Here is a 14,885-nt window from a genome sequence, read left to right on the forward strand (position 1 = left end):
ACATGTAAGAGAAGTTTATGCAAGAATGTGTGAGGCCAGAATTGAGACTGTGACGGGGCAAGTGTGGCAGGCCATGGGTAAAATAAAAGGCAGTGTGAGGATAGTGTGCCAAGTCACAGGCGAGAGAATGCAGAAACATAGTGCAACAGTTTTTTTTTCTCTTGTCAGGGCCTTGTTTCTGGCTCAGATACATCAATTGTCACCTTCCACAAAGTCCTTTTTAGGTCTCGCCTAGCGACGCAGCGCATGCGCTGCTCCCGTAGCGAGATCTGTTGTCGTCGATTTTCTGCCGAAGGGGGACAGGAGATGTGCACGCGTACGGACGGACAGGAGATGTGGACGCGTCAGCAGTCTCTGAGTCAGCTCACCTTTAAGCACAATGCGCACATTACACATTTTCCCACTCTCGCCCAGTCGGCTCCAAATCATCACGCACGTATGGCACGCTTTCAGTTTCTCTCCTCCCCTCCTCGGCTCCAGATCATCACAGAAGCTCCCGGGGATCCTACACAGCATCAGCAGTCTCGGAGTAGGCGTTCCGGCTTCCAGCTGGGGAGGAAGACCGTTGTAGCCAAGGGCGCTTGTTCAGGGACAGCGTCAGGCTGAGGGTTACAAATGCGTAACTGTCGCACTGTCCGTCCGGGAGGTTTTTGGAGTTATCGGACTCTACCCCAGACACTGCGTTAGCACCCTACCAGGGTGCCACCTGCCGCACTGCTCCGACTCTCCACAGATGACGTCAGTGCCCAGACTCTTCAAGGGACCATCCAGAGTAGAGAAAATTGGTAGCAGTTCCATGAAAACGCACTCTAGACCGCATTGCTCCCACTCTCCACAGATGCCGTCAGTGCCCCTACTCTTAAAGGGGTACAAAAGGGGGTGATGATGGACGGAGCATCTGAACCAATCAAACACTCACACCCAGTCAAAAGATCTAGGTTTAATCCATCACCGTTCTTTAGCCCACTCTGCCACCCCAGTTCAGACATGGCCATATGCAAATCAGTCTGACCCTGTGACTCATGGGAACAGTCCAGCCCGAACTGCCAAGCCATGCCTTCCCTGGACCGGAAACAAGCTTCCTAGGACCGGTTTCTGGCATTTCAGCCGCCTTCAGCCGGGCTTGCTTGAACCCTATGGCAAAGTGAGCAAGGGACTCACGTCTGAGCATAAACTGCCAACTTATGGCGAACAAAGCGGTACAAAAGGGGGTGGTGATGGACGGAGCATCTGAACCAATCAAACACTCACACCCACTCAAAAGATCTGGGTTTAATCCATCACCGTTCTTTAGCCCACTCTGCCATCCCAGTTAAAACATGGCCATATGCAAATCAGTCTGACCCTGTGACTCATGGGAACAGTCCAGCCCGAACTGCCAAGCCATGTCTTCCCTGGACCGGAAACAAGCTTCCTAGGACCGGTTTCTGGCATTTCAGCCGCCTTCAGCCGGGCTTGCTTGAACCCTATGGCAAAGTGAGCAAGGGACTCACGTCTGAGCATAAACTGCCAACTTATGGCGAACAAAGCGGTACAAAAGGGGGTGGTGATGGACGGAGCATCAGAACCAATCAAACACTCACACCCAGTCAAAAGATCTAGGTTTAATCCATCACCGTTCTTTAGCCCACTCTGCCACCCCAGTTCAGACATGGCCATATGCAAATCAGTCTGACCCTGTGACTCATGGGAACAGTCCAGCCCGAACTGCCAAGCCATGCCTTCCCTGGACCGGAAACAAGCTTCCTAGGACCGGTTTCTGGCATTTCAGCCGCCTTCAGCCGGGCTTGCTTGAACCCTATGGCAAAGTGAGCAAGGGACTCACGTCTGAGCATAAACTGCCAACTTATGGCGAACAAAGCGGTACAAAAGGGGGTGGTGATGGACGGAGCATCTGAACCAATCAAACACTCACACCCACTCAAAAGATCTGGGTTTAATCCATCACCGTTCTTTAGCCCACTCTGCCATCCCAGTTAAAACATGGCCATATGCAAATCAGTCTGACCCTGTGACTCATGGGAACAGTCCAGCCCGAACTGCCAAGCCATGTCTTCCCTGGACCGGAAACAAGCTTCCTAGGACCGGTTATTGGCATTTCAGCCGTCTTCAGCCAGGCTTGCTTGAATCCAGTGGCAAAGTGAGCAAGGGACTCACGTCTGAGCATACCCTGCCAACTTATGGCGCCATCCAGAGTAAAGAAAATTGGTAGAAATTCCAAGAAAACACTCTAGAAAGTTGCTTTGTTTACTTTGAGAGGACTCGTGCTCTCTGTCGGTACTCCCCTGCCTGCAATAGCACTCTCTGAGGGTGCTGCCCCCAAACGCTCATGCTCCCTCTGGCGAGAGCACCCCCTGAACTCAGGGCTTCCCACCCGTGACAGCACTCTGTTAGAGCCTCTCTCTCTCTGTGTGACAGCACTCTCTGTTAGTGTCTCCCTCTCTGTGACAGCACTCTGTGTTAGTGTCTCCCTCTCTGTGACTGCACTCTCTGTTAGTGTCTCCCTCTCTGTGACTGTACTCTCTTTTAGTGTCTCCCTCTCTGTGACAGCCCTCTCTGTTAGTGTCTCCATCTCTGTGACCGCACTCTGACAGCACTCTCAGTTAGTGTCGCCTTCTCTGTGACAGCACTCTGTTAGTGTCTCCCTCTCTGTGACAGCACTCTGTTAGCATCTCCCTCTCTGTGACAGCACTCTCTGTTCGTGCCTCCCTGTCTGCGTCAGTGCTACTGTTTGGGTTTGCCATCATTTGATAGTGTCAGCGTTCCTCTTCCTAAGACAGCACTCTATGCCAGTGTTCCTATTGCCGTGACAGCACCCTCAGTCAGACCCCCTCTCTTTGGGAAGGGCCCTGCTGTCAGTCTGTTCCTGTTTAATAGTGTAAGTCATGTCCTGCAGCACTCTTCTTCGTGTCAGGTTCAGCGCGTCCATCCCACGAGAGAGCCCCTGCTGTCAGTGCTCCCCTGGAGTGGAAGCGCTCCCTACTGTGAGCGAGCCCCTCCCCGAAAGAGCACCCACTGCCATTCACACACAGACAGGCCTTGTCGAAGAGTGGTTCCCCGGGGCTGTGCCGGAAGCACAGTACTCAGAGAGCACACAGGGTGCACTGGGCGAACACGTGCCCAGCAGACAGCGCTGAGCTCCAGCTGCGCTACCCGGAGGCAGCCGAGCCCAAGGCCTAGACAGCAGCTGTCTCACTCACATTCACTGTCACCACCGAGGTCTGCTGCTCACTGGACCTACCTGTGACAAACGACAGGACAAGAGTAATGACAGGAAGAGACAGAGCACGGAAACCTAAAGAGAGATGGCTAGGGAGAGACAGCTCTGGAAGTGAGTGTTGGCTACCAGTGAGGGGAGGAAGACAGGCCAGGGTCAGCCACCACTGAGGGGGCACCGGTTGGGCTGCCCTATGGGCAAACTAGCAGTTGCAAAGGGGCTGGCCTTACAGAATATTGTGTGTTGTTGTGGGCCTATTTTCTGGTCTTGTGGGCTGTTTTTATTTATTTATTAATACCCCTGCCATACCACTGAGGGGAAACACAGGACAGAGACAGGTACCACTGAGGAACAAGCATTAAAATGCAATAGGTCTCCCCTTTCATTATGTTAAAGCCATTTGCTTTGCTATACAATACCATTACAAAGCAAATGGCTTTAACTTCATCAAAGGCGAGACCTATTGCATTTTCAATCCTTGTTATTCGTAAGTCATTGGTAACGAACTTGACAACAAGTACAAGCTATCCCATTGAACTTTTTCCTGTGAAGGGAAAAGGTCATTTCAGTCAAATACATTACAGTAAATAACTAAATGTACTCCACCTGTTTTCATCTGTCTTCTCCTCTACCCTGTTGCCATTCGGTCCCCGGGTTAAAGAAAAAAAGGACAAAGAGGTTAATAGCCCCTCTGGGCCACCCCTTGTGTAAGGGTACAAGGGGACCCCTTTGGGTCCTCAGGTTTTGTTGTCGCAGTCTTCATCTGATCCATACAGTGCAGCTTAGTCTCGCAGGAGGCTGTGGATCATCTATCGGTACTGCAGGATCAATGTCTCTTTCTTCCCTACTACCAGGCGGTTTCTGGAAAATGGAAGAACATCTCTAAAACAGCATAGGAGCCTCCAGCAGTCCTGGATGTCCCCTTGGTGCATGTGTCCCTGGGAACAGACCTTACATCGCTGAGTCCGCGGTGATGCACAATGTAGGTATCCAGGTCCTAAGCTCCATGCCTCAGTGCCTAGGGCTTTCAGCAGGTCCTGTCCATACACGCACTCCCAGAAGAGATGGTAGGTTGTCTCATCTGCGGTGCACCCTCTCGGGCAGGACCTGTATCGGTTGAGGCTCTCACTGGCAGTCCTCCTTGGATGGCCATCCAGGGGATGTCTTTGTGCTGGTTGTTTAGGTGCTTGGAGGTGACGGTCTCTCACACGTGGTTCGCAGTGGCAGAGGCGAGGTCGCCGATCGGTTCGCTGACGTCCCTTGCACATATCTGGCGTTGGACAATCTTCGGAGTACACTGTTATAAGGGGCAATACCGCCTGATGTGATGATGGGAAGGCGTGTTGTCCACGTGGTAGGTTATTTATAATTAATGTTTCAGTGTGCCCGAGCGTAGGTGTGGCTCTGTGAGTGTAATAAAGACTTGTTTTAAGAACGATTAACTGTACTGGTCAAGGGTGGGGTTTGTCTGCGTGGTAAGTACAAAAACATCTTTGTTTAATTGTGGGTCTTTGTATGCACAAGAGAGGGGGATTCTGGGCATTGAGGACGTTGCGATTGATACTCTGTATAGCAGTGTGCCACTTGGCACAGTAACAACAAGCTGAGTGAAACCTGTTGTGTCTCGAGTTGTGTCCCGAGCCATGATGGTTTCTGGCTCGAGCACGACTCGCGATGAGTTGTCGGTAGTGTTATGAATTAAATGTATGGGGTATTGGTCAGTTTAGAATGAGAGGCACAGGAGCCTCATACCGTTGCGAGAGAGCTGTGAGTGGCTGCGCCGCACTTCTTCTGTACCGGGTTATGCCATCTAATAAAGGAGTTTAATCAAGATTATTGGATCAACCTCTCTTTACAATAATGGCGACATAATCCGAGGAAGGATCCACGCGGATTTTAATTTATTTCAAGATTTTGGATTTTAATCTATTTCTAGACTTTGAAAGTTGAATGTGCCTTCGGATTCTCTCGTTATTATTGAAGGAAGAAGTTCAGCTTTACCGATGTAAGCCACAGAGTGTTATACTGTTGTACGTTTATGGTCTGATAAAGCGCATCCTAACATTTTTTGTTGAGGATTGGAAAGAATTATTTTTAACATCTACGCCTTTGATGATGTACCGGGTTTCGTTATTGGAATTGCTTTTAGAAATGGAACTGTGCTGGTTTATATGAGAAGACGTTAATTCTTGGAAAATAGAAAAAGGATTTGCGATTTTATTACCTTCTTGGTTGTTGATGCAGCACAGGCACGAGCGTTCGAGGGCTGCATCTTTCAACCTTCGGAACGTTCTGCTGGATCGACCTCTCTTTACAATAAAACCCAGATCAGTCCTTGTGTTGAGCCGCCGTTGCAGGCAGGGTCCATCGGCACTCATTTTTGGCGCACTTATTTTTCCTCATCGAACTTTCTCCCAGAGCAAGAGAGTGAAAGGCAAACAATGAGGCCAAACTGAGGAAGAGCAAGATGGAAAAGCCGTCACAAAGGCAGAAGGCAGGAACCTGCAAACCTGAGACGTAGAGACAGGGAGAGCTGGGTCGCGAATTAAAGAGCATGAGGTAAACCCAGACTAGGCTGCAGCCTTGGTATTCGGCACCCCGACCGTTGATAGCGCCGGGCTTCTAGCCAACGCTTTGGCCCCCGGCACTTACCGTTTTCCAATTTAAGCACTGGCAGAGCTCCACTTCATCCAGTGGAAGAGAAGCACCAACCGCGTAACCTCTGCGCACCCCTCGCCAGAGTTAGGCAATCTTCAGTAGCGTTTGAAGGCATTAGCAGACGGAGCGTCCTTTGTTTCAGGCTTCAACCAAAATAGTAAGATTATTTCCGAAGAAAATAAACTCTTGTTTTCAAAAGTCACAATCATATCCGTATGAAAAGCTTCAGGAAAACAGTGGGATAATGTATCGGTACGCAGAAAATAAAACGTCGAGTTGTCTTTTAAGTTAGCCATATAATTTGACGAAAGCACCAAATGAAAACACAGGTCCTATCCTCCTTCACAGAAAAGTGCAAGTTCAGGTGTCTCCCGTCCATTTCTGTTTGAATACTGAATTTCCCAGAAACAGAATGTTATGCGGTACATAAATAGATGCAGGTACGTCACAACGACACTAGAGGACACTGTCGTCCCATAGACAAAGCTTTCACCGTGCACACGAATTACCAAATTGCACGAATGTACTCGTCGTGGCATGGATTCATTTTGCCAGAGACCCCAGTCCACCATCAGTCGGTTGTGTACACATAAAGCTGTAGGCCTCAAGGGATGCTGTTTTAAAAGTGCGGACTACTTCGAGCTCAAAAGCTTTCACCAATGTGTGTTTTTCTGGATGTCCTTTAGTTTGAAGGCATGCCCTTAATATGAGAAGTTCCAACTCAATAGGTGACGCACAGCCAGGCTTTCATCATAGGTCTGTCGCCTCATGCCTCGTTTGTTGACTTGTGATTTATATTTGTGCACTTCGACAGTCACAGCGGATTTAGGTTTACAGGACTCCGCGTGTTTTGGGGATTTAATTGTATATTTAGGTTGTTATTGTGGGGCTTATTTATGATAGGCTTGTGCTGCCCGAGCGTCACTTTTTTTTACGCTCCGGCTGCGCAAGCCTCTCAGTCATATCTATGATGCGACGCAAAGCCACTATACATGGCTCATAGATATGGAGTTAGACAAAGAGGCGCAAGTCGCTGCCTTGCCTTACTCTGCGTCAAGGAGGTGTTCCATGGGCATTGCGATGTGTGTTCCCATGCAACGCCCATGGATTTTGACGCTACCCAAGGTTTACTTAATCACGTAAACCTGTGGCCAGGGCCGGCCTTTAGCATGGGTGAGCTGGGCCCAGGCCCAGTGCACCAAAATTCTGAGGGACGCATGGAGCTGTGTGCAATAACGTTATGCCTACAACAGTGTCCTTCTCGGGGGAGGAGCCAAGCTCGCGATCGTAATGGTCGCTCTGTAGCTCGGCTCCGTCAGCCTTCCGGCCTGACTCGCAAATCCTGCCATATATCCTGCCCCGGGACGATGCACTCGAGCAGAGATTGAAACGCAACGTGTTGCTCTTACTCACCGTCTGACCTGGAGGCTCCTACGTGCCGCGACTCCGAAGTTGTGCCCCCTGAGGAACCAGGGCCTCCGCGGTGATGAAGCCGGGGCCTCGCCTATTGGACCCAGCCTGGCATTGTTGTACGCGTCGGCCCCGGCCGAGAGCGTGAGCCGCTGGCGGGAGACCGTTGTGCGAACATTCCGGTGGTCCTGATCCGGACTTGCCTTGGCGGCCGTGGAGCTGGTGTGGGGCACGGTGCACCGAGGGCTGCTCGTGTGAAGGGGGCCCCCCTGCCGCGGCTCCGTCCGTCCGTCCATCCTGGAGCCTCGCGCCCGGGATCTGCTCTTCGACCACGCCAAAGGTATTGCAGGCTGCAACCCGACTTTGGCGGCTCTCCTTTCTGCACCAAGGCTGCCATAGCGGCACCCCCTTGGTTTCTGTGGAGGTCCGCATCTGAGGCCCTGATCCGGGAGTCGTGGGAGGTGGTGACGAGCCTGAATCCACAAAATGGCGGCCATCGAGATAGACCGTGGATATCCTCCGGACGGCGGACCTGGACTACTGGACTGCACGGGGGCCTGGACATGTGTGCGCGAGCCTACAATCGGTGACGTTCTGGAAGCACTGCGGTCCTTGCATGCGGCCTTGACCCCCATTGCCTCTGGGGTATCGGTGCGGTCCGCCACCATCTTAGAGGGCCGGTCTCTCACGGTCCCCTCTCGTCTCGGTGATGCTTCTGCCTCACCCCCCTCGGCCGCGCTGAGAACTACTGCCACTGGCCGTCGACAGGTATGCGAACGATTGACTTCTGAACCTCCTGCGCCTCACTGTTTGGAGTTTGGGGGCCCGGATGTCGTTCTGGGGTCGGATCCTACTCGAGTGTCCGAGAAACATGATGGCTTGCTACATCTATTTGCCTTGATGAGGTTGTGTTTCTGCTCTGCAGGGGAACCCCCGCTTTCCCGAGCGGCGAGACTGAACTCCTGTCTTTTCCTGCCCCTGTTAACATTGTTGGGACACTTGCACTGTATACCCGGACTTTTGATCTTTTGCTTATGGATTGCCCACCCTGGCCTACGTCTTCATCGGACTATTTTTTGTTCGTGTGATTGCCTTGCACCGAATTGTTCGCTTCTCGCTGTCGTATGGTGGGAGTTGCATGTAGCTAAGGAAGGCCTGGGGTGAGATACATTGCTTCCGGTGGATTGCTGGTATACATATCCATGGCGAGCTTTCCCGTGTGCATAGTGCGGTGGGTGACCCCCTTGTACGTTTTATGATGCTCGAGTTGTATCGCTTTCGTCTACACGTATTACGATTGACTGGTTGGGCGGAGGGCTGAGGCCGACCATTTTGTTTTTACTTCTTCACTCCTCCCTCACATCTTTTTTGTCTTCTTATTCTTCTTTTTGTCTCCTTATTCTTTTTCTCTTTCGTGTTTCCTACATTTCGGGTTCGGGATTAGGGCGACAGGCACGCTGCTGGGGGGGTAGGCCGTAGCCTTCTGCAGGGGTGCTGGGTGGGATGGGTGGGATGGGTTTTCTTTCCCGGTTTATTTTCCTTTGTTCTATGGCCCTTTTGTATCCCTTTATAGGAGAGCCGCGGCTGTCCCTGCCTCCCGTGGTATTATAGGGATGGGGTCTGGATTGCTGCTTCCCTCCTTTTGTGGCTATGCTGCGTTTCAGTGCCGACTCCCATCCCTTCCTTGTTGCTAATACTCCTGCTCTTTCTGTGTCCTTACCACGGGATGCTTGTCTCGGCGCGGCGCTCTTCTCTTTCAGTCTGTATTTTTCTTTTTCCCCCTTTTCTTTCCCCTCCCCTTCTCTTTCTCTCTCTCCCTAGGGTTAGTATGACGGGTTGGCTTTAGTGATGTTAGTGTTCCGGTTCCATCGTCCTATCTCTGCTGTGCTATTGGGTGGTAGAGGTGCACACGATGAGTCTACTTGTATGTTGATTTGAATTAACCGCATCTGCTTTCGTACTGATGTAGACTGTAGTGATAATTTTCCGCATTGCTGCCCCTTTAGTTTTCTTATGGCTAATAGTTTGCTCTGGGAACCTGGATTCATTTATACTGTATCCGAGCCTGTTATACTCCTTATTGTAATATTATAAAAATTAACCTTCCTTCTTCCTGTTTGTGGGCCGTCCAGATTCTCCCCCCCCCCTTCCTTTTTCGAACTGTATTGACTGCATATTATCCTGATTGTATCTGTATATTTTTCTTCTGTATTTTTTTGGATTGCTCTATTGTATCGTGGCCGGCCGGTCTGGTTGTAGGCCCAGATTTGTATTTCCTTTTTGTACAAATAAAGGTTTACAAAAAAAAAAAAAAAGAAGAAAAGTGTCCTTCTCATCTTGCTCCAGCCTTGTCCTTGTCCCTGTCTGTTCGTTTCTATCTGATTTGAAAGTTTAAAGTGGTCTTAGTCCTTCATTATCATATGGCCCCATATAGCCCCCTTCCTTGCCCTCCTTTCTCCCTCTAACCCAGATTAACAAAACCATCATCTGCATGAGGCAGCTAAGTTATAGGTGATTTAGGTCAGCTGGGGGATGTCCGGGGATGCTTGTGTTCAGGGGCCAGTCCCTGCTCATCCAGGTACTGACCAGTTAACACAAAAGGGACTCCCTGCTGCCTCATTTAATTCACTACCATCAGCAAGGGCATCACATTTCGCTCTGCCCACGCCCAGGGTGCCATCTTAGCAAAGGCTGGCTCTGCCTGGGGCAGCGCCAAAATCTTACGACTGCCCAGGTCAGGTGTAACATGGAGAAATATTTTTATTTCTACACATTTTTTTCCACTTTCCATGGAAAGAGGAAAATGCCTCTCTGGATTGTTTTTATGCAGGAAGGTGCCCCTGTTTTTATGCAGGAAGGGACACCTTACTGGACAAAAGCAATCCATGGCTTTCTGCAGCACACATAGAAAGAGGAAAATGCCTCCATTGATTTTTTTTTTGGGCAGGAAGGTGTCCCTTTCTGCATAAAAACAATCCTGCCAACAACGCAGACACCCTTGCACCATGGTGCAAAGGTGTCTGTGTTGGCGCTAGATACCATAATGTGCACTGGCTGAAAGGACAGGAATGCACAGTAACTCGTAAATATGGTGCTTCCTGCCCTTTCGATTTGTAGCAAAAAGACTTGCAGCGCTGCCCTACACCTAATCATCGTAAATGAGGCCCAGAGTGTTTAAGCAGGCATAGGTGCTTGTGACCCTCTGTGCATGTGCACCAATGTATGTGTCCTGGTTCATGTTTAAGTGGTATCAAACACAGTGTAATAAATCAACAACAATGTATTTTGAATATACGGTTGTGAGTTGCTTGGGCCTTTATTCGTTCTTTTTCCTACTCCTCCAGACCCAACAGAGACGGTAACCCTCACCATGGAGTCTCCCCAGGAGCCGGTGAAAGAAGGGGACACTGTGACCATGGTTTGTGAAGGTGATGGCAATCCTGCCCCACAATATTCATTTCACCGAGTCTGGGTGAGTGTGTAAGGGAAAGGCACGTATAAGACAAGGGCATGCATACACACCAGGGCCGGATTGGCCGAAGCGGGCATCAGGCGTTTTCCTGGTGGGCCGCCAGGTTGGGGGCCGGTTTTGGACCCCTGGGAGGTCGTTCTTGTTAGGGAGGGCGGTTTTGCAGCATAGTTGCAATATCGGCCCACTGTCACAAAAGCTGCAGCGGCGAGGCGGGAGTGGTGCTTTCAACTAGTGGTACTTTCAGTTCCCAGTCCAGCCGTGATACACACATGCACATATGTCCAAGAACAGGTGTCTGTCAAGACAGTGAACAATCTACCGTGTATGTGTGTGTGTGCGCACAGCCTGCACGAGTATTCACATACACAGATGAGTCTACGCACAGTGCCTGTGCAAAGGTAAACACAGAAAAATGTCCCACCAGAATCTCTGCTTTTATTTCTCTTTCACACACATTATTTGTGGATAGAGTTCCTGGTACAGCACATTTCTTCATTCCTACTTTTAAGGCCCTAATCATTTTATTCCATACACCTTTCCCACTATCAGCCCACTTTACACCCTGCATTTCCATCGCACAAACTGCTTCCACACCAGCCTCAAACATGCTTACTCAGCCAACATACACGCTTTAACCCGCCTCTCAAACTGCTTACTTACCTGCCTCACACATCCTTGCCCACATGTCACATTTTACGTGCACCAGTATTTGCACCCCCACCTGATGCACTGTTTACACTTGGACTTCGCACGATGCTTACACAACTGCCTCAGAGATTGATTGCCCACCCATCTCACAAAACCCTTATAAGCCTACCTCAAAATGCTTATACATCTGCATCACACACTGCTCAGACACACGCAGACTACACACTACCTACATACCCACCCACCAATTCCACCTCATCCCTCTCCACACAAATCTCATTTACACTCCCAACCCTTTTTGAGTCACATGCACTGCTTACACCCACACCTCAAATACCTCACTGCTATTGATTTCAGGCTCCCTGTGACATATCACACACTGCTATTGCTTACATATCCCACACTGCATTTGCTTACAGGCCCCAGTGACATATGCCACACTGCTATTGCTTACAGGCCCCCGTGACACACTGCCATTGCTTAGAGGCCCCAGTGACACACTGCTATTGCTTACAGGCCCCAGTGACACACTGCTATTGCTTACTGGCCCCAGTGACATATGACACACTACTATTGCTTACAGGCCCCAGTGACATATGCCACACTGCTATAGCTTACAGGCCCCAGTGACACACTGCTATTGCTTACAGGCCCAAGTGACACACTACTATTGCTTACAGGCCCCAGTGACACACTGCTATTGCTTACTGGCCCCAGTGACATATGCCACACTGCTATTGCTTACAGGCCCCAGTTACATATTCCACACTGCTATTGCTTACAGGCCCCAGTGACACACTGCTATTGCTTACAGGCCCCAGTGACACACTGCTATTGCTTACAGGCCCCAGTGACACACTGCTATTGCTTACAGGCCCCAGTGACATATGCCACACTGCTATTGCTTACAGGCCCCAGTGACATATGGCCCACTGCTATTGCTTACAGGCCCCAGTGACATATGCCACACTGCTATTGCTTACAGGCCCCAGTGACATATGCCACACTGCTATTGCGTACAGGCCACAGTGACACACTACTATTGCTTACAGGCCCCAGTGACACACTGCTTTTGCTTACAGACCCCAGTGACATATGCCACACAGCTATTGCTTACAGGCCCCAGTGACACACTGCTATTGCTTACTGGCCCTTGTGACATATGTCACTCAGCTGTTGCTTAGTTGCCCCTGTGCCATATGCAATACTGGTATTGCTTAGAGGCCTCTGTGACATTTGCCACATTGCCATTTGCTTAGAGCCCTTCTATGATACTTCTCCCATCATAAAATGCATGCTTCATATCCGTTCTGCCATGGGAGCCCTCACTCCATGTGGAAAGACTAAGGACAGCTGCAAGCACTCCCAAGCCATGCCAGTGGCACAATGTGTGCTTGGCAAACACCAATAAAGTGACACACCTTAGCAGCCTCCTTACAGCTTACTGCAGAATGTATTAAACAATTCACCCAGACTGCTTGCACTGCACGCCTGCCAAGAGAGCACATCCACACTTCATTGTGCACTGCCATCTCAGGCGCTTTTCACCCCACTTACACAACCCTCCAGTCCATGTATTTTGTCATTTCGTGGAAAAATGTGGCAAAAACGACAGGCTCTGTTGCTCCTCAATGAGGATTGGGAATGTTTTCTTTGTCCTCGTGTAGTGTAGTTCCTATATTCCCAATAGGCTCTGTGCTTTGGAATAATTTATCCTGTAGTTTAGACGTAGGACTGCTGTCGACTAGGTCTCTACCGAATATATTAAACTTAATTGTGAGTGCCAGCTAGCTCAGAGGTCACTAGAAACTTTCTCGAATTCACAAGAAGGGATTAGTTTCTGACAACCGCATAAACATGACAATTTGTTTCCCAAGAATAAGAAATCAATCTCAGTCGCGGAAACAATAGATAGCTATTTTACTCAGTCAATCGTGCATGCTTCGTTTCACCAGAGGTGCTGAGAAATAGAGACGGACGTTTTCAATAAAAAGTATTTACAGTCTTCTTTCTCAAGCATAAGAAATGTACTGCTACAATCGTAATACTGGTTATAAAGTACAATGCGTACAGCACGAAGAGTATTATAAAATAATACTGTAAAAGCATGACATGGTTTCTAAGCCATAAAATACCTTAAATACATAAAATACATACAGTGATAAATAATGACTAAAGTACTCAACTGGTGCTTCTAAAATACGCCTACCCCGGTGTACTTAACCTAAGTCTAGTGCAAGGGAAGAAGTAAGTGAGGTGTAGCTTAAGTTTTGTATTCTTTGCCAAGAATCTATTCCAAGAATTCTCTAAGGGTCTAATCAGCTCCGTACCTTGGTTTTAGAATGAAGGAGGTCTTGTATCTCTCTCTCAGGACTCGATATCCCAGCAACCCGCAAGGGTAGCCTGGAAACACTGGAGCTGGATTTCTCGGCAAGAGAAAAGACAGCGTCTCTCAGTGCGTCATCTGGAGGGTCGGCTTCCTACGGCACTTGCTGCTGCAGGGCGCGTCGTGGCAAGTAGATAGTCGAACTGCTCCAAATCACTGTGTGTTTGTCTGGGCAAATGTAGGCATATTTATACCTTGAAGTTTGATGTATGATTGGACATAATAACGTCATCAAAGACTCAGTTCTTTGAAAACTCCATGATTTCCTAGATAAATTAGTATTCAGGCAAGGGAAAGTCCCTAGCTGCTGAAGGCGGGTTTTTCTAAGAAATCGTTGTTGATTCTCGGAACTAAGTGGAAGTAGCCATGCCTTATTTGGGCTGCATAGGCTCAGTCTAAATATGGTAATGATTTCTATGCCTATATAAGGATCGGGTAATTTATACCTATATATGGGCATGAATCGGAAAAATTACACTAGGGTCCTAGATTCTGAATTCATAACTGAGCACAGTTCACCACTGTGACTAAAAAAGTGCCTTATCACCGGTGGAATTGCAGTTTGATTATTATGTTTTCTCTGCAAGAATACTATTTTTCCCATGAGGAGCCCCCTTCCCCTAAAACCCACCACTTTGGGGGTGTTTCCCTTCCATTCTCACACTACATACAGATTCTTTCTTGTCCTTGGGAGAGTTAATCTCCGCCTGTGTCCAGGGCAGGAATGGTCTGTTAAGTAATATGCGAAAGCCAACCAAAAATGTTTGTTTGTGGATGCACACAAATGTTCCAGGGCACCTTCACTCTGGAGCGCTCAGTATCTACCTCTGGGGAGTTACTAATGTACAGTAATACACAATACCGGGGTAACATTATGTACAACTAAGTCCCTTTATTGGTGAGAAATTCACATGTTGTGAATTTCAAACGTGAATTTGCACACGTACGTTCAATACACAGGCGCAAGTGACTTTGTGAAATTGACCCACAGTGTTATTCTCAGAACGACAGGTAAGAAATGGAATTTTATCTATAAAAATTATTTTTATTAAACAAAAGCTTCATACAGAACAGAGTGAGTCAATGAACATTAT

The 14,885-nt window shown here is 48.9% G+C and overlaps 1 protein-coding gene across 2 annotated transcripts in view; it reads left to right on the forward strand.

Moving 5' to 3' along the window:
- MCAM (melanoma cell adhesion molecule) overlaps window positions 1-14,885 on the forward strand; it is a 233,128-nt gene that overhangs the window by 138,121 nt on the left and 80,122 nt on the right. For both annotated transcript variants that reach the window (XM_078682178.1, XM_078682179.1), the window contains exon 7: window positions 10,630-10,757. In XM_078682178.1, the coding sequence (XP_078538304.1) occupies window positions 10,630-10,757 (128 nt within the window). The remainder of the gene's footprint in view (window positions 1-10,629; window positions 10,758-14,885) is intronic.

This window comes from Lissotriton helveticus, chromosome 3_1 (genome assembly GCF_964261635.1).
Source record: "Lissotriton helveticus chromosome 3_1, aLisHel1.1, whole genome shotgun sequence".
Lineage (NCBI taxonomy): Eukaryota > Metazoa > Chordata > Amphibia > Caudata > Salamandridae > Lissotriton > Lissotriton helveticus.